Below are 27,548 nucleotides of genomic sequence, written 5' to 3' on the forward strand. Positions count from 1 at the left end.
AACATCTCTCATGAAAATAGAGTGTTGTAGTAGTCTATGAACAGAAGAAGATTCCTCCCAATAATGTATTTTTATGAAATAAAAGTATTCATACCATGTTTTGTACTAGTTGCCAGCACTTTATAGGGCGTCAGCTTCAAATCCAGATTCTCTTTTCTTAACAGCTGGAAAAAAACAACATGAAAAAGCAAAAATAAAGGCAATAGAAAGGTAGCTTCTATTTCTAAAAGGAATGTGTATTGGACATTCATCTCCACTATTCTTCATTGAAATCAGTAATGAGTGAAATCTTGTTTGACAATTTATTTATTTAAACCTACACAGGGTTATTTGCATGTCTACAAAGAAAAGAAAAAAGCCACCCAAGATATGAGAACACTGGAATGTATCAGCAGTGTAAGCTGCATTAACAGTTTTAAAACGCCTTGCTCTCAACAAGGAAAACGAAGAACACAGAAGGACAAGGAAGTTGATTAATAATTCTCACCTTATCCATGAGTGAAATAATCTGAAGAATAAGTTGGTCTTGACGTAAATCATCACCATGTTTAAAAATTACAGGATATTTGCCTCCATCTTCTGTCTTGAAGAACAACTGAGCGGGCATTAAGGCGCTCTAGAAAAGGAAACTTACTCTACTAAGCTGGTTCACAGCAATGTTCGTAACACGTTGCTACGGTGGAGTTCTAAAATTTTTGTTCACTGCATTGTAGATCAGAAGTTAATTAAGCAAGTATCGGTTCACAGGATTTAAGTATCAAATTCAGTTACAAAAAGGTTTAGAATATTCCCATTTGAATACCAACAGTGTGATAGTGCGCACCACAGCTCTCTTCATGTTCCTCAAGTTTGGTAGAATAGAAGCAATCATAAAGCTTATAAAAGCAATTGCTCGCTGTCTAGGACTAAATAGTTAGAACACACCATTTCCAGTTACCAAAAGTGGGATCTAAGCACGTTTTTTAAAATAAATACCTTAAGGCTTTCCTTCATTTTAGCAAGGAGTGTGAAGGATACATTTCCCCCACTCCCCCAGCAACAGAAGAGGAGAGGACAGAAGGATTCAAGTTTTGTTTGTATGCATGTAATTCCAATCAACACAGAAACACTATGCAAAAGGTCACAACAAAACAAATTTAAACTGACCAGATCAAAAAGAGACACAATTATAGGATAAACATCAAAGAAATGCTAGGGGCAAGTAATCTTAAACAATTAACTGCTTCCTTAATCTACTCAGTAGAAGCAAAAATGCCTTTTTACATGGTTGTTTGAGAAAGCCAATTTAATTGTTTGCAATTTCTCTGCACAGAATGGGTTGAAGGGGATCAATTACCTACATGAATGATTTCATCTATTGTAACTGACCAAGTCACTTCCCTCAAAACCAAAACAAACAAAAAAATTAAGGATACAGAGTTTAGTATTTGAACACTTACACTAGATTTTCACATGCAATGTATCATCCAAAATTATTCACTTCCATAAATAAAGGAAAAATTATTTTTCAAACAGTCCTATAAAAGCTGCCATGTGATGTTCAAGAGCACCAACAATTAGTCATTCTTCCCTCTTTGTGGTGGTTTGTTTTTTACCCCATAGTACAGACTGAGAGAACAAAAGGAAATCTGTAACCTTTCCGAATCAAGAGAATCAAATCCATCTCTGATTTTGAAACAAGTTATGTCTTATATTTTTGGTTCTAAATTTTCTATATTGCTACGGAAGACGTGTAGAAGACTATCTGACCTGAGTTTGTCCTGATGAAGTTAAACTGCTATTCTTGATAGGAAATATTTAGTTGCTGTTCCAGCAGTCTTTTTGTCAGCATTGTTCCCCCAACCCTTAAATCATATTCATGCTAAAAGTTGACTCGAGTTTGCAAAACCTTGTTTTCATTACAAGATCTTTTCAATGTTACTTCCAACCTGAGGTGCACAGGCATGCAATTGAAGAAGCGTACTCTTCAAAGAGACTAACTGGTATAAAAAGAAGCAAGTCAAAGCTGGGAAACCAAGAGCTAGTATGGCAGAAAACTATGCAAAAACGTCCATCTCTGATTTTAAGTAACAGTCAACAAGCAGCTTGCCAAAGTTAGAAACTACTGGGCATAATAAATTTACAACCTAGTAGAGACAATGGATTACCATTGGTTGTCACAGCAGCTTGTATGCTTTTTAACTGTCAGAGAATGCCTCCTGGACATAGGCCTGACTTGTAAAGCACATTTTAGTCATCTTAAAATTAGATCACAGCCAACTATACGAGTTCAAAGTAAACTTCTAAAGAGGTCCTACATCACTGGACATAGGGAATAACTCACATTTCACACAATAACTTACATTCCAAGTAGCACAGGAAGCAAAATAACCCCAGTCCTTTCAACAATATATTGACTGTTTATTAACTAGATTAAGGGATGGTCATAAGATCCAAGCAACTGCTACAAATTACTAAGTCCTTAAACCAACCACAAGGATACAGGATCTACCTTTCAGCCCACTGCAACTGTGTGAAAAGGAACACCTTATTGCTTTCTAGTCTCTACTAATCTAAAAGTTTTATTTTGCAACGGAATAGATGCAAACATTTATCTGAGAAGCAGCACACCTGACTTGATTTGTATGATTTTGATCATAAGTAGTATACCTCTTGAACGCAGTCTAACCAAAATTCTGAGAAATTCTGATCTAGAAAGCATGCCTTCTGCTTAGGGACTTCATAAACTTTGTAACTGTATCACTCAAATAAAAGCTACTTTAAAGTTTGCCAGTTAACTTGAAAGGAAAAAAAAAAGTTTCACAAAGGAAAAAAAGGGGTTTTTAACCACCTTAAGAGCACGTTAGTTACATTTTGCCTCAACTATGTCACCTGCTTTAAATCTTTCAACTGATGTTCCTAAGTTTAGTGCCATTAAGATTTGTTTGTACTTCAGCTATTCAGAAGATCTCATTTACCTTGAAGAGCGTGGCTTTCTCAGGGATTATCCCTTTAATTTTCACCTGAGGTTCCAGAGGAAGTGGAATAAGTTCCATATCTGCTAAATTCATCTTTTCATTATCTGCTAACAATGCCTGAAGTCTCTCATTCTAAAATAATAAAAGAATAAAAACTTGTTATTAAAAAAAACCAACAAAAACCATAAAACACTCACTAGGTATATATGATCAATTAAAAAGTCTTTTAACAAAGGATATATTATATTTATTACATTATTTACTCTTCCAAAGAATCAAGGCTTCATTCTTAAAATCCAGTGAAATAAGAACTCTCCATTTGCAGTAATCTGAATAAGAAAGCAGATATTCCATCTAGTCCGAGTTCAGCCAAGCAGTAAGTGCCAGGTGTTACATTGTTACAAAAAATTATTTCTAAACTGCCTGTAAAAATAGCAGGATGATTTATTTTCTCTAACAGTGTCAAATGTTAGTTCTGCTTCGGAAACTTTCTTCAAGTCTTCAGCTCTGATTCTTCAAATCCCTGAACTCAAAGAGATTCGCTACTATCAACAAACCAAATTGCCAACAGCTTGAAAGATCTGATTTCAGAGCTTGCTCTACATTCCTACATCTGCAATTACCAGAAATAACAACTGAAATCAGTTTCTGAGTTCTTTACGCTTGTTGTCCTCCATAATAAAGGTCGAATACACAGAAGCCTCTAGTCTTTTCCCCTACTGAATGCAACAGGCATAAACAGAAACACACAGCAAGGTAGTCCACTATTGTTGGGAATACTTCTATTGGTTAATTGCTGCTACCTATATTTTAATCCAAAAATCAAAGCCATGTGTTTCTTAGTTTTACAGAAATATCATGGCAATTTTAAAAGAATATTTGACAGAATGCTATCAATGTATTGCACAAGCAGGAAATACATTCTTACGACTTGAAAAACCCTTCTCCTCTTTTAGTGATTACACCTATCCTACTGATAAGTAGCACATTCATAAAATTTCATAAAAATGATGCAACACTTAAGTGTTTCATTTTCCCGCACAAACACACCCCATAGACTTAAAGAAGGTGAAAAAAATTACACTAAAAAACCCATGCTTGAAAATACTGACATATTTCAGAGGAGAAGGAAATACATGAATAGAAATTCCTTTGGCATTCCTGCTTCCTCTTCACATCTTTCGTCAAGTTCATTTGAAATTTTTTAACTAAGAAGGACAAAGCTTCTCAAAGTGCACTGACGATAGAAATCCTTTTCCTCAAGACACAATAGATAATTTGCAGAGATGGCAAAGTTCTGCTAAACACACATCTTAATGTAAATCATTCTGTTGCTCTTGGAATAAATTAAACCTTGCTGCTAATCAAATTTCATTATCTGTCCCACTATCTATCTATCACACCACAATAACCTCTGCTCCCTTTCCACATCCCTCAACTTGTTCACTGTTATATCATCAAGTATCTAATTATTTCCATATCTTCCTTTTGCCAAAATATCCCAATGTTTTTCTCAAGAGCCTTTTCTCTTTTTCATCTAGAAACTTTCATAACACTTTCATGGAATCATGGAATCATGGAATGGTTAGGGTTGGAAGGGACCTTCAACGGTCATCTAGTCCAACTCCCCTGAAAGAAGCAGGGACATCTCCAACCAGATCAGGTTACTCAGAGCCTCATCCAACCTGGCTTTGAATGTTTCCAGGGATGGGGCATTCGGACTTTGACTCATCCAAACCTCTCCTAAGTTTGTTTAAAGTTTGCTAAAACTATTACAGGACAGGCAGACGTCTGTTATAAATCTCAGCGCTAAGAATTTTTAGTGAAAAGCTAACATTCCTATTGTCAAATTCTAGCCAGAGATAAGTTTTCCAATCCTTTAGTTACCTTTTTCTTACGATTCCCACTTTCACGCTGCACTGCTTTCATTACATGAACCAGTCGATCTACAAATGTCTGCTGCGCTGCCAACAATGAACGCATAACTCTGACAGACTTATCACCCTAAGTGAATGAAAAGAAAGAGAATTATTTCTTTGTTCTGTGATTATTTTATCTATAAATTATTCTTTCATTCTTAGACCTTTGGGCATCTAAGAAGTAAGTGAATAACGATCAATTTCCTGTCAATTCAAAAGGTATTTTCTGTAAAACACAATCAGAATCACTGTAGCTGGCAACCAATTATCTGATCTACCAGTGCACTTCAATTTGCACCAACAATTTCAGCGGTGAACAGTCATGCATGACAAACCTGTTCACACAGACAAAATAAGTTAGTAGGTATAACCACATGTAATGTTGTTACAAAGCATAAAAGCCAGATTTGAGTAACATCCCTAAAATGGGAATTAATATGAACTGTGAGATACACTAAAGTCAGGAAAGACTGCACATCTGCTATGAATTACAGATTGTCATTCAGAAAACTTTTTGTTTGTTTGTTTTTGGTTTTTTTTTCCCTGCTGCTGCAGCACCCTCTGCTGCTGATACAGAGAACAACACTGTTTGCTGATGTACAGAACAACAAAAGACAGGTCTCTCGTCTCAATTTGCACTGTAAGGACAAGTGCTTCCAACAAAGAAATAGTAAATGAAATAAACTGATTACACAAGGCACAGGATTTTAGAACCAGCATGTTACTAACAGGAACAAGCAATAAAAGAGAGGAAAAAGTTCTCAAGACTTGGACTTTTTCAGCAGTTTCTTTGGCTTATCACAAACTCAAAATTTAAGCAAAAGCAAAAGCCTTTTAAAAATTTCAATACATATGACATGAAAAACTGTCCTCCTAGACACCTGTGCCTTTTGAAAAAATGACTATCCCAAAATAATATGTATTTCCTTACATAGAGGCATTACCTTCAGCAAAGCCTGACTAAATCTTCTCATCACGTTCAAGTACATTTCGTGAGTCTTTGGGTCCCTCTGCTGAGTGTCTTGGTCTTCACACTCCACTATTACATACCTGCAGCATAAAAACAACCCATCTTATGCTGTACTCTGGTGCTACACGATTAGAGTGAAATGCAGCAGCACTGTACTATAGGCCTGGAACTGAAAATACAGTTGATCTTTGAATGAGATATCAACCAACAGGTGAACTCTTCAAAATTACACAGTCAAATTCCCACTTGGATCAGGAGAGTCTACCAGAGTTTCTGAGGTCTTTCACTTACAGTGAAATGGTATCATTCAAACACGGCAAGTCAGAAGTCAAAATCATATGAACACCGCAGCCAAGCAGTACACATGGGAGGAGTGGGCATCCCACTGTGCTACTGCCCTCTACATAACGTAGTGGATGCAAACTTGCTATCCAAGTACACCTGCAAAAACCAAGAAGAATCTCCCTAGCTGCTTCCTAATTAACCACTAGCAATGGTAGAAGAGACAGTATTGGTACTGAAGCAGCTCTGCAAAGTCTACATACCAAAATAAGTTTTCATTTCTAAAATTATGATTCAGGTAGAAGATTTAAACACAAGAATTTGGGACAGTCATACTGAAAATTTATTTTGGTATGTCAAACAGTTGTCTGGATTGCATTTGTGCTTATTTCTATTCACAGCACTGACAAGCAAAAAGTAGCTATACACAGAAAGTGTTCCTTCTGTTGATCAATATATCTCCCAATACCACCCAGTAAAAATATATAACCCCACTTTTTTAAAAAAGAAGAAATTAGCAAGTCAGTTGATTTCCTAACACTGTATTTACATTCAAAAGTGAGCCTGCACATTCAACAAACACACTTGGACTTTATGCTGACAGCTATGCCTCCTTATGCACTTGTGCACAATGTCTTTGCAGCTGAATGACGATGGGACAAGATTAGAGCTCCATCATTTGCAGCTGATCAGATTTTATTAGTCTTTTTCATAAATACACAAGGCATTATATATATTAAAATAAAGCATACATAGCTTATTCCATAAGTATTATCTCAATGAAATCTGTAACTAAAGACTTGCTAGAACTTTGCTAATATATTGCTCTACACCACTTCCTCACTGAAAGAACAAAAGTATATTGCAGTAACATGTGTATAAAAATAAGTCCATATTCATAAAGTCTGTGCACCAAAACTGCAAGGAAAATACGAAGCAACGAATTGAAAGATGGCAGTTTCATCTTCATTTGTTAAAAAGCCCTACACAGTTTCTCAAAGCCATCTTGACACAAGGAGTTAGAGTAATACTTCATACTTGGGTAAGTGTCTCATAGGTCCGAAGAAGAGACAGAAAAAAACAGCAGCAATGACTTCTGTAGCTGCTGTTAAAGTATAAGGATAGGATAGCTTTACAATGACAAGTGACTAAGCAGGAGGTTTGATTTTCAAGGGTTATTGTACTTTTTTCATTGATTATTTTAGGTGCATGCTGTGCCTGGATAGTTGAAAGAAGCAATTGATCAGCAGCCAAGAGGATTTATGGCGACGTCAGGTGCAAGATTTGTATTTTGTCACTGAGAAATTGAGATGTCTGGAAAGAAAATAAAGAATAAATTGACTGGGGCTTTTTTGGTTTGAGTTTTTTGTTTTTAGTCATAAGACAAAAAATTCAGAGTTCTGGATGTTTTGAACCTTCTCTAGACGGAATGTCTAAGATGTTGCCAAAATGTAAGTGCACACTTTCCATCAATATGATAGAAATAAGCTAACCTACTAACACTCAAATAAAGAATATTTGATTGGGTCACATATTTGGCTTCTACCCACATCAATTAGATCTGCAATTACTTTAATCATTTAAATTTAATAGCACTTTTTTCTGAAGCCAAACATTATGTTTGGCCACTGCAATAGAAGGATGTACATTAACGAAACGTAGTTAAGTCATGCACTTAAATATTTTAAACTCAAGCTACTGTAAAAGCAATGAAATAACAAAACTTTACAAATTCCATTTACAAATGGCATCACTCTCAGGGTAGGCTAGGATTCTTGTAAGAATTTTGTAAGAACAGTTTGGTAGGTTTACATTACAATCACACTCCGTTCCTAATTCATGACTTACTTAAATTAGAATTTTTAATTATTAGACATATCTACAAAGGAAAAAAAAGAGAATTATTCAACTCCAGTTTAGCCATGTAAAAGGCATCTAATCTCTCAATTTTACAAGATGTGTATATACAAGTAAATGTCTGTGTTGTGTATATGTGTATATATACGTACATTAATACACACACACATACAGCTCTATTCATCTCAGCTTTCTTCAAATGAGACAATTCTTATCTGCAAATGCTTACTCAGAAGGCATGTAGACGACTAGTTTAGGCATCTAATTTAACTCTTAAACCACTGAAGTGAGACAAGACACTTCGCTGAGTAATCTTACCTCTCCACTATCTAGATGAACTATTCGCAACTAAAGATCCCTCTTAAGAAAGCACACATCTGCAATGACATTTTGTTTGTGCTCATAACATAACCACAAATGGAATCTAAAAAAAATAATTAGATTAGCACAAAAAATCAGTGCTTTATGAACCTTCATAAAGTACACTCTTGACTAATACTAAAGTGCATAACTTCAGTATTCTAGCCAATGCTGTCAAAAACTATAAACACAGACCAAACAGAAAAGCAGAGCAGAAGATGAATTTTATCTCCTTCTCACCACCATAAACAATTTGAATGACAACTTACAAAATACAGTTAGGTTTTGGGGGTTGTTTTGGAACACTCTACTTAATGCCCTACAAATCACCTTCCTGTGTCTAACAGTAAGGCATATTTGTGCATTTGAAAAACCAGGGCCCTCCTTTTACTAAATATTCTGTTCAAATTTGTATTGTTTGAAATCTGCTACTTCACCCTGAGAGAAACTGAGGTTTTCAAGTTCTCAAGACAGGTCATCTTTTGATGTGCATCTTTCTGGGCGGTATAGCTTTGATTTCAATTACATATTGATACAGTAAATAGTTTCTAACATACCAGTACAAGTAGTTTGCCAACGTGGAATTTTTGCATGCTCGTGATATCAGGAAAGTGCAAAGGTCTTGCTGAAAGGGATTTAAAAACAGTGAAATTAAGTTACAAATAGGTCTAAACGCTGAGAGAGAGAGAGAGAGAGAGAGAGAGAGAGAGAGAGAAAGTTAAGGAAAAAAAGTTTTGAGAGATACATTCCCTTTCAAAATCTGAAACCAATCCAACTTCATATTTAAATCATATCAGTTTTAGTATTACTCCAAATCCAGCAACAACACTACAAGTGAAAAAAAAAGGTCTGCTACTACAGTAATGTATTTATCAACATGTCAAAAGTACATCATATTCTCCAACAATAAACCTTTAGTGCAATGTTTCTATTTGCAATATACTACATTTTCCTCCTATGCAATTCTCCCTTGCTATAAGATTCCATCCTGAAAGGGATTTGCTACTCTGTTTTGCATCCAGAAAATCTGAAACTCCTTAAGAGTTTCTACATTGTAAGATAAAGAAAATAAATCTGTAGAGGATACACAGTATTTAGCTGCTTTTTCAAGGTTTAATGTTCCAACTAACAAGAAATCTGTGTATCTTTACTGATATATACTCAATTTGAGGCTTGTTGTCTATGCAATACTGAGACTCAAAACGGAAGATTTGCAACAGCGAATAGATCTCTAGTTCAAAGACCAATTAACTGCACATCAGATTAAAATCAGTTTCCCTCAAACTGCCTTTACCTTTTATCTTTCCCTCCCTCCAGTCTCATTCTTATTACTCTTCTATTTGTGGCGTAAATTGAGGAGAATCCTCAGCAGGTATAAATCAACATAGCATCTCACTTAGGTTCAAAAAAAGACAACACCCACACCAAAGAATATGGCTACAGAAAGAACATTTCGATAACTGTTTTCATTTAAAAACCTGCTTTAAAACACCTCAAACATTTGCATTTGTCAGTATCTAATCAGTGTGTGATAGCCTTTGCAGTAATTTTCTCCTTTAAAGGAGAGTACTTTAATTTTATGAAGAATTCAATGCCCAGTCCCTCGATTTTGGATAGTGTAACCACGCACATAAATAGATGGCCTGTAAAAAAAATAATCAGTTAGGTTATTGCTATTTTCTTGGCATTTAGTTTACATTTATATTCTTCGAGCACTTTAAGTATTCAGCAAGATACAGCAGAAAGATTCAAATGTTCACAAACAAAACCTAAAAACAGCACAAGGTCCCTAAAAATAGAATTAAAAGTACAAGGTAAAGCATTTGACTTACATCAAGATTTTCACTGTCTGCAAGCTCTTTTGTCTTAGAAGTAAGAGGTGGTGAGGAAACAGGTGGAACAGGACTCATAATCTGGGAACTACATAAAGGAAAGCATGTAATTGGCATAAAACGCCTCAAGTTCTTGCTTGGGGGTCAGGGGGCATGCATAGAAATAGCAACGCATTTCACTTCCACAGCATCATAAATTAAGAAAACTGGAAGAGAAGTATCTTTGAAGACAGTCATCTCACCTGTTTCAGAACAAATGGCATGAACAGCACCTTTGACAGCTGCAGTTCTGCAAACGGTAAAAATCTGTGCCTGCATAGCTACACAGTTTATGGCTATGAGGGACATTCACTTACACTAAACATAGCATTTTGTTTTATCTTCCACAAAAAATAAACAGACCTAGATGGGAATTCAGCAAATCTGCATTTTCAGGAAAAGCTTTTTTGAAATGTCCTTAAGATGAAATTGTTAATACACAACACCTGCAAGCACTCATCTCTGGAATGCAGTTACACATAAGAGAGCAGAGAAATCTAAATGCTTGCAAGGCAAAATTATCAGACAGTAAATTCACCTGAAAGGAAGTAATCAAACAGCTCTACTAATGTCTACATGTCATTGCAGCCTCAAAATACACCGTATATCCCAGGACACCCACTCCACAGCTTAGCAGCAAGATCAACGAAAAGTAGTACACTTGTAATATGAAAAGTATACCCTAGTGACACAAGCGATTAGACACTAAAGCTTAAGATTAAAAATTCTGGAAATTTGTATTAAATATTCACATGAGACTTCAGTTAACCAAGTGTGTTTGCACCTTGCTTAATACTATATTAATAAGATATTTCAGCCTTTCCTGCAAAAATAGAACGTCTGCTCTCTCAGCTCCTTTACGTTCACAGGACTGTCCCTACATCATCCTTTGCAAGAGCAGGAAATAATTTCTTTCCATTTCAGACTGATTGGACTTCTAGATCCATATTCTTTGATGAAAGCGGGAAGTGGAGTATCATATAACAGCTTCATTGAAGACATCCTAACTTTTGCAAAGACAGAAGGAAGCAATGCCAGTGTTTTTCCTTCTCTCCAGAAGTTGTCTTCCTTTCATGCAGTAAGGTGAAAGGCCACAACTTCAAGATTAAGCCCATTTGCTCTGAAAACTATCTATAGTCAGGAAATACATTCCATGAATGCTCAGGGGTTATTTTATTTTATTTTTTTTTGTCATCGCTTCGTATTATAAAATAGGATGTTGAATATGCAATGATTCCTAAAAAGTAGAAAAAAATTGAGGTCTTGCAGCATTAGATCTCTCCTTTCCTCCTGGAAATCTAAGCTTCTTACCTGTCTATTTCTGCACCATTAGTTCCAGATGTTGTCATGCCTTCTGACATTGAACCTTGACTCTCCCTCTTGCTAGGTTCCAGTCCATTCTTTATGTCATCAAAGTTTTCATATTTCAATGCCTGGACTAGTTGTAGCAGGTACATCAGCAAATCCTCACAGAGGAAAAAAATGAAAATGAACTCAGGGGATCAGTCAAAGCTGACTAGGACTCTGTATGTTCTCAAAATTCTCATTTATAGAAAAACTTAGTCAGGATTTAGTGACCTATAAAGAAATTGAAATTGAGGTCTCCCTAGCAAGTAATATACAATAGAAAAACTGATGTAGGATGAAGTTTGACTACCAAAAGATACTGAATTATCACACTACTAAGTTTTTGTTATGCAAAGGTAGTAACTGCTAATTAAGTAAACATTTAAGTACAATTACTGCTTTTAAGTTCTCTTTAGTTAAACTGCCCTATTTGCTGCCAGCATCTACAAAACAAACCGTTCAGTCTGTGGCTTCCAAGAAGAAAATTCAGGCATAAAATAGGGACCATAGTACCAGGAATTCAGATTCTCTCCTCTCTTATGCACTGTGTTTTTTATTTAATACCTTCTGTAGCTGAGGATCCAAAAAACACACATATTTGATACATTTTAGACTGAAGAATAGAATTTTAAACACTTGCTGTTGCTAATGAATTTGTTCCCGCTACTATTCAACTTACTCTGTTTAGTTGCCTTCAAATGTTTCGTAAAGGGTACATTTTTAAAGTTAAAGTAGTATGACCTTGGTTATTGAAAAAGACTAGCAAAAATTTGATAAATTTATTCTTCCTATTTTAAATTCTATTGGTTGCCAAGGATTCAAGCATTATGGTAATAGATTCAAAGTATTTTTTTTACTGTCGAAAGAAAATAAAATATATAAATAATTAAATTTTAACAGATTAGCATCTATTAAGTGGGCTCTACTCATAAATCGCAGCTCATCATACTCTAATCAGTATACAATTAGAAACAACTTATTTCCACAGATGTTTTTCTACTCACTTTCTTTGGCAAAAGAGTGTGTTAATATACTCCTTCAGTTCACCAGGTGGATTTGCTGGAAATCTTTTAGTAGGCTATTTGGGTTCAGAGCACCTCTATGAAGGTTAACATTCAAAGTTTATCATTGGTTTCTGGGGAGAACATACAGTTGTTTCACCTTGTTTGACAAAACCAGCTATCACTCGGGGGTTCACACTAAGACAATGATCAATGAGCGCCACTTGATAATGTGAAGACTTTGCTCCATAAACAGCTTATAACAAATAGCATCACAGTGAATTTCATTATTTTTTTTTAGTTTTCCATCACTGTTACTCACTTCAATGCCTTAAAAAGTAGCAAACATTTCAAGTGCTCAATGAAACTAAAATTCCTGAGAGCAGCTGACCTTCACTTGTACCCAGAGACCAGCTAATACCTCGTCATCGGCCTGCTGAAGCCTGGCAACAGCATAACGCCGAACTGTTGGGTTGGTGAAGTGAGACGACAGAAGTTCTAGAGAGTCTTCCACATCCATGGGCTTCCACTTTCCCAGTAGCTCCAGTGCTTGCTTTGCTTCTTGTGGTAGGTCCCAGTTGACACATTTTAAGAATTTTGTCAAGGCCTAAATAGAAAGAGATTGGATAACTAATCAGTGAAAAGCCAGGCTAAACAAATTACTTAGAATAGAATAGAACAGAACATAGACTATTTCAGCTGGAAGGGATCTACAACCACCACCTAGTCCAACTGCCTGACCAATTCAGAGCCGACCAAAAGTTAAAGCACGTTACTAAATGCATTGTCCAAATGCCTCTTAAACACTAAGAGGCTTGCGGCATCAACCACCTCTCTAGAAAGCCTGTTCCAGTGTTTGACCATCCTCTTGGTAAAGAAATGCTTTCTAATGTTTAGTCTAAACCTCTCATGGGGCAGCTCTGAATCATTCCCACGCATCCTATCACTGGATACCACTTCCACTCCTCAGGAAGCTGCAGAGAGCAATAAGCCTCCTTTTCTCTAAACTAGACAAGCTCAAGAGTCTCTAGCCACTCCTCACAGGACATTCCTTCCAGGCCTTTGACCGACCTTGCTGCCCTCCTTTGGATGCATTCAAGGACCTTCACAACCTTCTTAAATTGTAGGGCCCAGAACTGCACACAGAATTCAAGGTGAGGCCGCACCAATGCTGAATATAGAGGGACAATCACATCTTTTGACTGGCTGGTTGTGCTGTGTTTGATGCACCCCAGGACGTGGTTTGCCTTCCTGGTTGCCAGGGCACACTGCTGACTCATATTGAGCCTGCTGTCAACCAGCACCCCCAGATCTCTTTCTGCAAGCCTGCTCTCCAGCCTATCCTCTCCCAGTTTATAATGGTGTTACTCTGTCCCAGGTGCAGAATCTGGCACTTTGGCTTTTTAAATTTCATCCCCAGATCCCTCTGTAAAGCCTCTTGTTCCTCAAGAGAGTCATCAGCAAACTTGCTAATGATGCATTCAACCCCTGCATCTGGATTGTTGGTAGATATATTGAACATGACTGGCCCTAGTATTGAATCCTGAGGGACACCACTGATGTCTGGTTGCCAGCTAGATGTAGCCTCATTCACTACAACCCTCTGAGCTCTGTTCTTCAGCCAGTTCTTTGTCCAGCACACTGTGAACCCACTCATCCCACAGCTGGACAACTTGTCCAGAAGAAAGCTGTTAAATTAGTGTTTCATGTTAAGGCAGAGCTAGGTTCAAACTATATTTATGTAAGCACAGACCTGAGGAACCCCACTGATGTAAGTGACAATACAATATTGGACTGCTTTAGTACGACCCAAAAAACTGCAGGTGGGTTATCTTATAAGTAAAATGTAAAGTCGATGGTTACCACTCTACCACAATTACTGCTACATAAAAAATGCCCACTGCTGGGCGATTATTTAGTTATTTAATGTACTTTAGGCTTACAATGTGCTGCTACTTATTCTGGTAATACTAACTCCTGTCTAAAACAGATGAAGAAGCTCCTCTTTAAGAATTTTTCCTTGCTGAAGACAAAATTGGCATTTTAAGCTGACAGTCAGTGTTTGTAGAAAGACTGCTGTAGTAATAGATAGTTCATATGATTTATGAGGGAAAATTACGGTCACTGATTTTTACATCAGTAACATTATAGGAAAAGTTAAAATAAACTTGACTAGCTTCTAAGACACTGAAGCTCTGTATCTCTGCAAGAACAGAACACGGTAGAATAAGTGCCAGATGAAGCACCTCTTTGCATTAGTAAGTCCTCTCAAATCATTCAACTTACCTTTTCCTGATTAGTAAGATAATATCTGAATTTCCAAACTAGATCTTGTTCCTCGTATGTTAGCTGCTTTGTCGGTGGATAACTCACTATGATCTATTAGATACATAGTTAGAAAGTGAGTTTAAAAACATGAACAGGCATAATCAACAAGTTAAACTACACTGTGACACAGCACAACACTGACAACACGCAAAAATAGCCAGGAAAAAAAAAAAGCTTTCCAGTAACACAAAGTTCTCATGCTATCATAGCGATGCTCCGCAGTTATATGGTTGATTGAACTGGCCATGTAGGTAAACATACACAGTTACTTTAAGACCACCATTAACACCTACATAATATGTGCACAATATGTGTTCTTTTCCCCCCAAAACTGTTCTACAAAAAAAAAGAAGAGTAAGTGCTCCTTTCTGAGTTGGATCCATCTAACCAAACACTTGTAAAACACTCAACAACATTTCTTCATTAATGGTTTTCTCTGAAATGAACTGTGTTTTCCTTAAATTGTCACTATTATTAATACCAACCAATTGATAAAATCAAATTTAGCCATCATATGACTGACTTACATTAAGCTGATCTCGCGTAGCTGCATTAGGCTTCAGATCATGATCAGAAGGTCCACTTCTTAAACTTCGAGCAAGCTTGTGATGTTTGCTTTCTACTAAGTTCTCCTAAACGCAGAGGGTCAGTATATTTAAACTCCAGAGAAAATTACTACTGAAATGAAACCATCTAGGAAAGACTCACCAGTATCTTTAATAATGTATGACAACTAAAATTAACAGTGTCTTCTGGATTTTTGGGGGTTGTTTTAGAAGAAACTCCTTCAACAATACATGGAGGGCTGTTCAGGATTTTGAGGTTTCGTTTTGTTGGGTTTTTTGGGTTCTGTTTTTTTGGGGTTTTTTTGTTTGTTTTTTTTTTTTTTACTTCATACAATATACAAACCCTATTTTGCCTTTTGGTGAATTGCTGCAAAATGCAAGCGCTCCAGTCAACATATCCGTGATTTTAATAGCACTCAAATGTGCTAGCCGCTCTATAAACATTTTTAGGATGTTTGCAATATAAAGCTTTGTATGCAAGAAAAACTTCTCAAAAAGTTTTCCCCACTGTTAATACCATGTTAGCAACAGTAGGAGCCACAATAGGAGCCACAGTGTCAACGAGATTTCAGCAGCCAAGGCAGTTTTCAGCATTATCAGACTTGCTCTTGCAGTGTTAGATTACACAGTGCTCAAACAGTGTTGCCAGTAGAAGCCCACTTACATTAAGGTTCCCAAAGCTGCCAATACCAGTCCCACTGAATTGGCATCCACAATAATGGAAATCTTTTCTAGAACTGTACTTAGGCACTGTCTACATGAAAGACAACATACAAGAGAGTGTAGGGAGAAAATATTTTAACAGATGAAGCGACCAAGAGTTACTATACCTTCCTCTAAACTTCTTTTCTTCAGCTCCCTCTTACCTTATATTCCCACCCTCTGACCTCTTCTGCCAACAATCTCCCTTCTCTGCTTTCCTACACCCCAAAAGCAAGCACATTAGGTATGGAAAAGAGGAGATGAACATGACCATTAAATCTATTCTTGTATTTTAATCTAGCAGGAGCAGAAAAGAATACAAAAAGTCAAATCCACTGATATTTCTCAACTGGTCAAATACATCTCTCCACTGGAATTTTAAAATATTTGAGACATCAATATAGGCAAGCTTTCATCTCCATTTACAAAAACCTTAACAAAAATACTATAATACAGATTGCATTACATGGAGGATTGCTTACCATAGACATCTGGGGATCTGGAATCTTAACAATTTCAGAATTTGTTAAAATTGGAGATGACTCATCACCATCCTGAATAACAAAAAGTTAAAGGCATATTAAACATTTCAAGTAAGGGAAAAAAACCCAAATATGTCATATTAATGTATTGTGAATATAATGAAAGAATGATGCAACTGCACCTTGCTGACTTTTGATCGTTACAAAGGGGAAAACAGAAAACAAGAAATGGATTTTTTTTCTCATGTTCGTTTTTGCCAGATGATAAACAAGATGGCAAAACATATGAAAGTTCATCTGACGAGACACAGCTTGGCAACTCATTATCATGCCGGCACACAGGCAAGCGACTAGAGAAATTTGCCATTATCATTACATGTGTCCTCTGCAAGCACAACGAGAAACCAAATCAGGGTCCATATTTCCACCAAAACCAAGTTATCTCCTAAAAATATCAACCATGTTGCACAAAATATCTCCTAACAGTTCAACATATAAGTTCTCTAAAACGCAGATGAATTTAGTAAGATATATATGTGCACATATATATATGCAGCACAGGTTCCACATGGAGCATGACAGTCTCTTCTAGTAATTCACACTGGGCTGCTCTAAGCAGTACGAGAGGAGCCTGCTAGTTTTCCTTAGAGACGTCTAACCTGCATAAATAAGGGAAGGGAGAAGGTCTGTTTCCTGTTTGAATCAGGCACAAGGAAAAGATACAAAGCCTGCCACCATGTGACAAAAACAACAACTCTGCTCCCTTCTTCCAGTCACACCCAGGAGTTTAGTTTTGGAGTTTTTTTACCTCAGAAGTGTAACTAAGCATTAATTGATATAATCTATAGAAGAACACTCCATTTAAAAGACAGTATAAAACAGTAAAACAGAAAAAACAACACAAAACCACCAGCATAGTATGTGCTGTGCTCTATTTATACTTATTTTGTTCTCATTTATTTTGGAGTAAATCTCAGCTCAGAATAAAGTTTTTTTGACATATCAACACGTCCCTCAATAATGTAAGTTTGTGATAACTTGCTCAGGTTTGCTTCTGTCCCCACCCTCCTTTATTTGCTCCTCCTACTTTTCCAATCACATATGCCTCTTGGTGTGGCTTTATTTTCATATTTTTAAGAGGTAACTTTAAAAGAAGTGAGGAGCTTGTATTAAGGGGAAGAAAAGAATCATTCATCACTAAAGACACAGAAATTAAAATTGCCATTAACCTCCCAGGAGAAACATTTTTTTTTCCAGCTACATACATTTTTTGTTGCTGACTACAGTAAAAGATCTCTTAGTATTAACATGTACATTCAGGAAGATACCTCTGTTATGCTTATTAGTGTCCTATGCCCTTCTGAAGTAACAATTTTGCAGTCAAAGTAATGACAGTAACTACACACATATAGAATGGCTGTGGTTGATGATGGTCTCAGAACATGAGCAGGATTGCTTTTTCCATTAGGCTTTTTAAAAAGTACACAGGCAAACACTGAAGAGGACAACGAGAACATTTGCTTACAGTTTCTCTGTTTTAAAACCATGCTGCCTGAATAATGAATTTTATAGAATTAATAGTATTCCTAAAGTATTTCTATTATAACAAAATACTACTATAACAGTAGAGTGAACTGAGACAGAGCCACACTGACAGATCAGCATTCACATTGTACTAAAACCTTTGCCATCTCATCAGACAGAACTTTCAGATCATGTTATACTAGTTTTGGAAAGTCAAGTTACATAAAAAACAATGAAATTGCTTTGGCAGAAAGTCCTTCTGAAAACAAACAGATGACAAATCTGATGACAAGAGATGACAGAGCTATTTCTATCTACTAATTGGTTATCTTCCTAATCAAAAGTGTAATAAGGCTGCAACCTGACTTGCCCTTTATAAAACAAAGAAGGATTACCAAAGCCCCAGTGACAAACAAGATCCCACTGCATTTAGAGCCTTCACATACAACGCTGTAGGAAAAAACTTGACATAGGAGTAGATTCACTAGCAACTAATAAATGTTCAGACGCCTACCGAAGCATTTATAACATCTATATCCCATGTAGATTCTCCAGGGATAAGCAGTCATAACACCCACACTACTACAGCTTTCTCTCAGTGAAACCATTCAGATAAAATAGTTGTAAAAGGAAAGTCTTACAAAGCTTTTAGGCTGGAAAAAATGGAGCACCTACTCCATAATCAACAGCCTGTGACAGCTCTTATCAACTCAAAACTCACTAGGCTGAGAATGACAACATAATTGCGTATAATTTGCTCACTTACAAAACTAAAAAACGCATAAAGCCTTCCAGTGACTAATGTCAAAATGTTTATAACACCCTTTAAAACCAAGATTGGGGATTTTTTTCCAAGACTAGCATAAAAAAAAAAAATTTCTAAACTCATTGCTGACTTGTGTCTTTTTTTAACTTTTCAAAAGAAATATCATAACGACTGTTCTTTACACTCCTCTTCTTAAATGCATCTAGATTATCTGAAAAGCTCTAGCTGTTCAGCTCAAGCACTAGGAAAACTTTATTCCCATTGTGTTTCAGAATAAAGCCTTAAGTTTGAACCAAAACTTGCTATGAAAACAACTTTTGCCAAAGTATTCGTGGGACAAGTTACTGCGTCAGGAGCTGACATTTTCAGAACAAACTATTTTGTGAAATCCTCAAGGCACAATACCATTAGTTTGCCCATGAAGAAGGTCTGCTGTTTAACTTGCCTTCCAACTAGATTAACGTGTACCTCTAATTCCCTGTCATACTTGGAATGTATCACATGGATGACTGTGATGCTGACCATACAAACTCACTAAACCACACCAATCCCTGCAGGTCAACTCTAAATTAGCATTTTAATTTGGTCAGGTGTGTGCTTTTGAAGTGTCTCCCCTGATCATCTCCACATAGTGAGCTTTGGTTCATATAACGGAGGTTTCAGAAATACCTAAGTCCTCCAACTGCCAGCAGTCATTCAGTCCACGAGACTTGGCTAAAACTAGTCCCAAACATAAGGACACACGGTCGACACTGGGCCTTCAGCAACCTCTTCACTCTGTGAATCTGCCCCTCTTGGCTGCATTACTTGCTAGCACAGCCAGAACCTGAGATGACCTGCTATTTTGCCACTGGGAAACAAAAGCAACACCAATACTAAACAGGATTAACTTGCTTTAAACTGTTACTTCCAGTGCTTCAGAAGTATGTCACTACATTAAGGTCAGTGTGCGTGACCATATAGAGTCCATTTAAGAAAGTCAACAAGATTCACAGACTTTTCCGAAGCAGCAAGGTTCTTCTGCACTTTCCTGAAAATCAGTTTCCCAACATCAATAAATAAGGAGGTTCTATTTATCTTATTCTTTAGTCAAAACATTGTTTCAGGTAGCATCAATGGGATGCACCTTCTCCCATATAAAAAAGTAAATGGACACTTGATGCTGTAGACACTACTTCTTTCTTTCAGGCCATGAAAAATGCTCTGATAATCAGACTACTTTTTTTTTTTTAATAAACTGGATGCAACAGTGCAATTTATTTATTCAAACAAAGGTTTCACTTGAAACTCGCAGAAGAAAACATTAATGATAAATGCTAGTGTTATTTGCACTCGAAAGTCACATTGACTTTTTGCCTAAATGGAGAATCAGAAGTGATGCTCTCATTACTAGCAGACTGCTATCCTTCATGCCTTGAATGTTGTATTAAAATTAAGTTAGCAGAGAACATGGAAAGAGCCACTGCCACTTCACTTCACTGTAATTGAATGTTGAGTTAAAGAATCTCAAATTCTATCAGCCACTGTTTAACAGGCTAGTTCTTCGTAAACACTTGAAAACAAATTTATCAAGAAAACTGTGACAAGTAATCTCCACTTGGACTATCGGTCACAGGCAGGTGACAACAGAACCTACTTTCATTAGACTCAATATACTGGATTGGTGATGCTGGGTAGGTACACTGTACACTATAATTGGAAGCATGACAAAACTGAAGACAAACACTAATTTATGTAGTTTCCTACTGCTGCCAGAAAAGGGTCAAGAACTTGTTGAAAAGCTACTTCATAACAATAAATCCCTCAAACGGCAGTTAGTTATAGCTTTAATACATTCTATTGCACATTTAATTACTTTATTTTCAGAAGAGTAGCCAATTCATAGTTATTTTGTTCCATGCAATTTTAATATGCTTCAGAAACATCTCTTAAAAGAAAGATGAACGCTTGAAGTTTGAATCTTCCTTCCTACACCTTGCATATCTGTAAAATCATAACCATTGTGTGTGTAAATCAGGAATAATTAATCTATAATGTTAGGTTTCTGAAGGTGAGGGAGAGAAATCATGTTTAGGAGTGTCACATCCAACTATAAAATCAAAAGAGCCAAGAGGACACAAAGCCACATAGTAGCCATGCTCATTGGTTTGCACCTGTGAAAAGTACAGCACATTTTACTGTAAAAAGTGAACAGTTAGTAAAATGTTTGAAAATTTTGATTATATTTTATTATGCTCTCTAGAAAAATATTTCATTGATTTTTATAGAAGTAAAGAACTGTATTCTGTTTCATGGAGGAATATGACACATTGTTGATTTCATTCTGATTTGTAACACAAGAGAGTTTTGTAAAAGTAAGGTCCTCTACAGTAGCTGGTTCTAGGATAAGTATACAGAAGCACTATGAAACAAGCTATTCTAAAGGCAAAAAGGCTTGGAAAGGTGGGGAGAGATCCAGTTGTCAACTACAGTCCATTAAAAGAAATGCTAAAAAGCTAACCTAGACATCTACCTAAGGCATAATTTCACTGAAGTTACCAAAATTCACCCCCCCCAAAAATTTAATAAACACAAAAACCCCTAAAGAAAAAACAAACCCACACCCTGAAAGAAAAAAACACAAAAAAGAAACCACATCAACAACTCCCCCCAAAAAACCAAACAAAAAATCCCCCAAAACACAACACAGAAAAAAACCACAAAATTCCCTCCTCCCAAACACACCACATATATTTGCCTCAGACTGTGGGAGGAGACACTAAGTGCCAAGGGAACTGCTGCTTCCTCCAGAAGCATTATGATGGCCATTACCACTACATGGGATATGTGGGTGGAGCACAGATATCCATAGGCATTATTTTTTATCATGTCTGCAAGAAACAGCTCTTATAAAGGCTTAGCAAATTTCTTAAAACAGCCACTCATTTTTGTTCTGACTACAGCAATTTGAAAAACAACCTTAACAGCTTCTGTTACAGTGGCATCTCTGTTAAACTAAGTTTTAAAACTACTGTTGTTAATAGTTTCAGACATCCAATAACACCTCAATTCAAAGGGCTGGGATTAATAGCATTTAAACTGCTTTTTTCAAACATTCACAAGCTTTAACTTGCAACACACCATACAGCTGAGGCAGATTCTGATCTGTGCTTAGAATATTTTTTGTGGAATCCTGCTTTTTGTAATTTATTACTGTATTTTTCACTACCTTCCTTAAGAATATTATTTGGGTCACAGTTCTTCTGTCCAGATCAAGTGGTAATGTTGTCACACACACAGAAAAAAATTGTAATGTATTTTTCATTGTATTAATACTTTGTGCACTGATTTTTTTTTTAATTCTCAAAACAGATGTTGCTTAAAGTTAATGGATCTGATCTCAACAGGACTCCAGTCTCTTTTTCTACCTTCTTTCTCTTTCTCATAAAGCTGCATTATTCAGTAACTTACTGAATTAAGACTTATGAATCTAAACAAGCTAAAAACTTTAAGAGGCAATTACTGACAACTTTTTTAAAAATAGAGATGATGGATGTACTGGTTTTTCTGTTTCACTTGGTCTTTCCACAATACACAGGTCCATAAAGGAACCTGTGCATTGTGGAATACTGAAGGAACTGCTTTAGAGATCTGTTTTGTAAACAGGAAGAAAAGATACAAGACATTCCAAATCTAGAAGTCTTTTAATTAATTGACTTAAAGTATTTTCGGTGTGAAAGGCTAAACTTTCATATTTGCTTACTATAGAGAAAATGTTCACCAGCAGAGCTCCCTGTGCAAAGTTTTACTAACTTAGCTTTTATAAAGTTACCAATCAATACAGGTGTATTTCTTCCTGATAGAAGACATAATTTTACATACAGCTACTCTGAAAGTATTGCGAGATGACTGGAGGAACCATAAATCAAAAAGTTTTTAATCACTCACACTTACTAAATTCTGTAATCTTGAACTGTATTACACGAATGATTGACTTCTGCAATCTTGTTGCATCTATACTATTTGATTTGTATGTACATAAACAGTTGCCACTGACAGCTGTCTGCCGCTATCCTACAGCAGGATATTTCACCTCAGCAGAAAAACCCATCCATTTTAGGAGCATATGTTGCTTTTTAAAGACAACCATAAAGCCTGCAAGGCACATACCTTCTCGTAGTAAACTATTCCATATTCTTTATCATCACACTTGACGCAACGGAATTCAATCATCAGGTACATAAAATTAGAACTTCGTTTTTCCCTCTGAGAAGAGAACCACCACAGATGTGTATCATATATTAAAGTGCATCAATCGTCAACATTCTCAGTACAGCAATTACCCTACTTCCTTTGTGCCGTAATTGATTAATTAGATTATCAGTTGTTCTAGCAATTATTCAGTTAATCATTTCATAGCACTACTTGGGACCATATCACCTTCTTCCTGACATTCTTACTTCCTCATATTCCCACTTCATGATAAACTTCCACATGTAACAGATAAATTCATATTATTTTCATCAGCAGCTTGTAACTGTGGGTTAAAGGTCTGCAAAAAGGTAATGAAGAATAACCAGATGACAGCTAGGTTTTTTGTGTTTGCTTTTTTGTTTTTTTTTAGATCATTACACGCAATTAGGCACATCAGAGTCAAAAACCAGAAGATATGGAAAAAAAAAATAAAAATCACTGGTTTAGATAAAACCATGAAAGAGACAAATTAAACTTGGACTAGAAGATTAGATTTGCAGCTAACTCACTTTCAGAGGAAGATTTCCTCCTGTATGCATTTTTAAAATGATTTACTTATAAAAAATGCTTAGAATTTTAAAATATAGGTGGCAAATAAGAAAGATGTTAAATATCACCACCACCAGGAACATGTATCTAACAGAAAAATAAGCACTTCCTTTAACAATGAGCAATTCTAGTCTCTTTCATGCATTAATACTGGATAGACTTTCAGAGTCAAAGTGGTTCTGCATTTAAGGCACAGCTCTAAGAATCAGGAATTTTTAGTTTTCTGTATTTTTACAGAACGGGGGGTTGCAGGACATAGGTTTGATTAAAAAAAAAGTTTCATAAAGGTTTATATAAAACACAAATTCAAGTTAAAAAATAATCTGAGTCACAAAAGCCTAATTATAAATAAGACAACACAAATCTCAGGAGTGCAAAGCAGAAATAAAATAATTTTATTGTGTAAGAAAGATGATTATAATCAGTTAACAGTTTAGGGGCAATTTTGCTCAATGAGGGTTAACATCTCATTCAGGTATTTAACTACCAGATTTACTCTTTATTTTTTTAACACTCATTCAAATCTTACAAGTGTTTTTCTTTAGCACCCAAAATCAAAATAAAAAAAAACTGAACAGGTCTAAAACCAAGGTACAGTCTCTATATTCAAAAAGTTTCTTATCACAGTCTAAGTCCTAGAGTTAAGTTAGCCATATCTAACAAAATTTGTTCCAAATTACTTCATTTATTAATAATTTCTCTCTTCTGTTATCAAGTTCACTTGAAGTTGACAACTGATAAGACAGCTGTCTATTCTCATTATTGCTAAAGTAAAACCAGCTTTGGAAACTTAAAGAGTTATTTTCCCTTTCATCATATACATTGGCAGTTGAAGAGAAATAGGACAAGTGCGTGGATTTAGACTCCTAAGCAAGCAAAAGTTCCATATTAGCAAGATCCCAAAAATCATTACAAATCTAATGTACAATCGCCTACCTCATTGATCATTTCTATTTCTCTAAAGGTCAGTCTGTCCAGCCAGTCTACTTTCACCATATGACCTTGCCGATGAGACTTGGTGAGCTGCATGAAGAAAACACAAGGATAATATTTAAATTGCTGGGAGTAAGAACAACAATGTATTAAAGTAATAATTTTACAGAGATACTAACATAAAATCAGGGGAAAAAATAAAGTAGCTGGAAAAAAAAAATGCCTGTACAGTACATGTACAGTAGATCCTTGTAAATAACTAAGCTATGCCATAAAAATAATTCTAATATTTAAAACATCAATCATGGCAAAAACCAAAACCACGTTCCAAGAACATCAGCACTGAATTTTTAATATGTTAAAAACAAGAATCTATTTTTTTAAGTAAAGTCACATAAGTTTCCTGCAGTAAAACGTATCAAGTCAAACAAAAAGAAGACATTTCAAAAGATACCCAAATTGAATAATTCTGCCCTAGTTAGCTTTACCAAAACAAGCTGTTAGATTGGGACTTATACATCAAAAAAGGTAAGCCAAAGACTAAGTCACAGCAAGTCACAGACAGCTTGTTCTCCCTTTAGTCATCTGAAAAGTGGTTCAAGTTTTACTCCTACATCTTTGCTATTACTACAGCACCATGTGGTAGCTGAGCTGCTTAAAGGACTACTCAATAGCAGAAGAGCGGGAAAGAAGGTAAGACATGAGCCATACGACCTGCAGTTTCAGATGCACTGATGTAGAACAGGTTACGAGAAATTCAGCAGAAGACCAGACAGATATGAAAAAGAATCATCTTTTCAGATCCTATCACAACTGTTCCCAAAAAACTATTAAATTTTGCAGTATACAGGATGCAAGAAGGGTTGTAAAGGGACAAGAAGCCATCAAATTCTTTCACTTTTCAAATAAACTACTATCTGTGTAGCAAATGGCTAGTGAAGAAACTCTTTGAATTATTCCTGTTAAGGGAAGGGTTACAACCACTATGTCATCAGCTTTACCGTGTGATCAACCAGCCCACTGATGAACATTTAAATCTGAACAGGCCATGCAGCCACACCAACTGCCATTTCTTGCCCAGTTGACAGTTAGGGGATAGGCAATATGCAAAGAGTCCTAGGAGAGCACATGAATGGAACGTATTGTATGCAGAAGAACACAGCATACACCACAATAGCCTACTTCTTCCACATAGAATTGGAGATAAAAAAAGACGCAGAAGACTTGATACTTGCTATACGCTGGGAATCGTCTAGATTGCACAGTTTGTCACATACTGTCGTAGTTCAGCCCTGATCAGGACCAGACTACGCAGTCTCTCTCTCACTCCCCCGACCTTCCGAGAGAACAGGGAGAGAAAATGTAAGAAAAACGGCTCGAGGTTTGAGATAAGGACAGGGAGAAATCCTTAAAGTTACCGTCACGGGCAAAACAGACTCGACTTGGGGAAAACTATTCATTTATTACTACAAACAGCAGGATAATGAGACAGAGAACAAGATAACCTCCATCCACCCCTCCCTCTTCCCAAGCTTAACATTATCTCTACTACCTTCCCCCGCCCCGAGCGGCAGAGGGTGGGGAAGAGGGAATGGGGGTTGCAGTCAGTTAATCATCGTGGAGGGACCCCACGATGGCATATGTTGTTTTACACCGCTGCTTCATGGTCGGGGGAAGAACTCCTCACATTCCTCCCCTGCTCCATCGTGGGGTCCCTCCCACAGGCCACAGTCCTTCGTGGAACTGCTCCAGCGTGGGTCATCTCTTCCACGGGTGCAGTCCCTCTAGAACGGCTGTCCCAGCGGGCCCTCCATGGGCCACAGCTGCCTTCAGGCATCCACCTTCCCCGGTACGGGGTCCTTCACGGGCTCCAAGTGGATCTCTGCTCCTCCGTGGACCTCCATGGGCTGCAGGGGGACAACCCGCTCCACCATGGTCATCACCACAGGCTGCAGGGGAATCTTGGCCAGGAGTCGCATTACTGCTCCTCCTCCTTCTGAACTGACCTTGGCGTCTGCAGCCGTTCCTCACAACAGGCTGGTAGATGTCTCTCAGGATCTTTTTTACATCTTATTCACTTCTCATCTCCTTTCCACTTCTTGCAGCTGGGCTGGACCGAGTCGGGCCCAGTCGGCTGCCTGGTGAGAGGCCAGAGGGTGAGGCCTGCAAGGCCCATGAGGGCTGCGCCTCCCCCTCTGCGCCTCTGCCCCCGCTCAGCTTCTTCACATCTTCTCTCTTTTTTTTTTTCTGTTTTCCCCTTCTTAAATACGTTATCGCAGAGGCGTTATCACGGAACATTCTGCTACCAGTTGGCTCGGCCTTGGCCAGCAGCAGGTCCGCCCTAGGCCCGGCCGAGTCCACTGAACAAAGGGGAGCGACTTCTAGCAGTTTCCTACAGAAGCTGCCACCTTAGGCCCCCCCTCACTAACAAAACCACGACACATACTCACATTAGACTTTCAGTAGTTCACCACTATAGATACTAAAAAAAAAAAAAAAATCACTGTGAAGACAAAAAGGTTAAAAGTTTGCCCCAGTAGTACTGTTTCATTATTCTCACTCAAATCCCCAGTAAACGGTTGTCTTAGCAGTACAGGAACAACAAGTATTACTGCACACAAAGGATAACCCATAACAATGTACTCTGAAAAAAGCATCAAGTTCACATGGAGGTACAGATTCTGACTGATCTGATTCAGAACTGGAAAGTACTTACACGACAAAATCACAAGAAGCTAAACTTCAGAAACTATGCAGAATGAAATAACTCTTTACATCTCTTAGAAGCGATGTTGACATAACAGGCAAATAATTGTCCAGTCTCTAAAGGACTGTAAACAGCTATTAAAACCATTAATGAAGTTCCAGTGTTCTGCAGTCTCCCTGCAGGTGTTGTTTGAT

General features: G+C 37.0%; 1 protein-coding gene across 4 annotated transcripts in view; it reads right to left on the bottom strand.

Annotated features, from left to right (window-relative positions):
* PIK3C3 (phosphatidylinositol 3-kinase catalytic subunit type 3) overlaps positions 1 to 27,548 on the bottom strand; it is an 83,643-nt gene that overhangs the window by 45,354 nt on the left and 10,741 nt on the right. For 2 of the 4 annotated variants that reach the window (XM_086770192.1, XM_086770189.1), the window contains 15 exons: positions 24,651 to 24,737; positions 23,082 to 23,177; positions 16,643 to 16,714; positions 16,123 to 16,212; positions 15,420 to 15,524; positions 14,851 to 14,943; positions 12,986 to 13,171; positions 11,528 to 11,682; positions 10,178 to 10,265; positions 8,903 to 8,970; positions 5,821 to 5,926; positions 4,845 to 4,961; positions 2,958 to 3,089; positions 488 to 616; positions 95 to 164 (listed from right to left, as the gene is read on the bottom strand). In XM_086770192.1, the coding sequence (XP_086626318.1) occupies positions 95 to 164; positions 488 to 616; positions 2,958 to 3,089; positions 4,845 to 4,961; positions 5,821 to 5,926; positions 8,903 to 8,970; positions 10,178 to 10,265; positions 11,528 to 11,682; positions 12,986 to 13,171; positions 14,851 to 14,943; positions 15,420 to 15,524; positions 16,123 to 16,212; positions 16,643 to 16,714; positions 23,082 to 23,177; positions 24,651 to 24,737 (1,594 nt within the window). The remainder of the gene's footprint in view (positions 1 to 94; positions 165 to 487; positions 617 to 2,957; positions 3,090 to 4,844; positions 4,962 to 5,820; positions 5,927 to 8,902; positions 8,971 to 10,177; positions 10,266 to 11,527; positions 11,683 to 12,985; positions 13,172 to 14,850; positions 14,944 to 15,419; positions 15,525 to 16,122; positions 16,213 to 16,642; positions 16,715 to 23,081; positions 23,178 to 24,650; positions 24,738 to 27,548) is intronic. The other 2 variants (XM_086770193.1, XM_086770190.1) reach the window with 1 other exon arrangement.

The sequence above is a fragment of the Chlamydotis macqueenii genome, chromosome Z, assembly GCF_036417535.1.
Source record: "Chlamydotis macqueenii isolate bChlMac1 chromosome Z, bChlMac1.mat, whole genome shotgun sequence".
Taxonomy (NCBI): Eukaryota; Metazoa; Chordata; class Aves; order Otidiformes; family Otididae; genus Chlamydotis; species Chlamydotis macqueenii.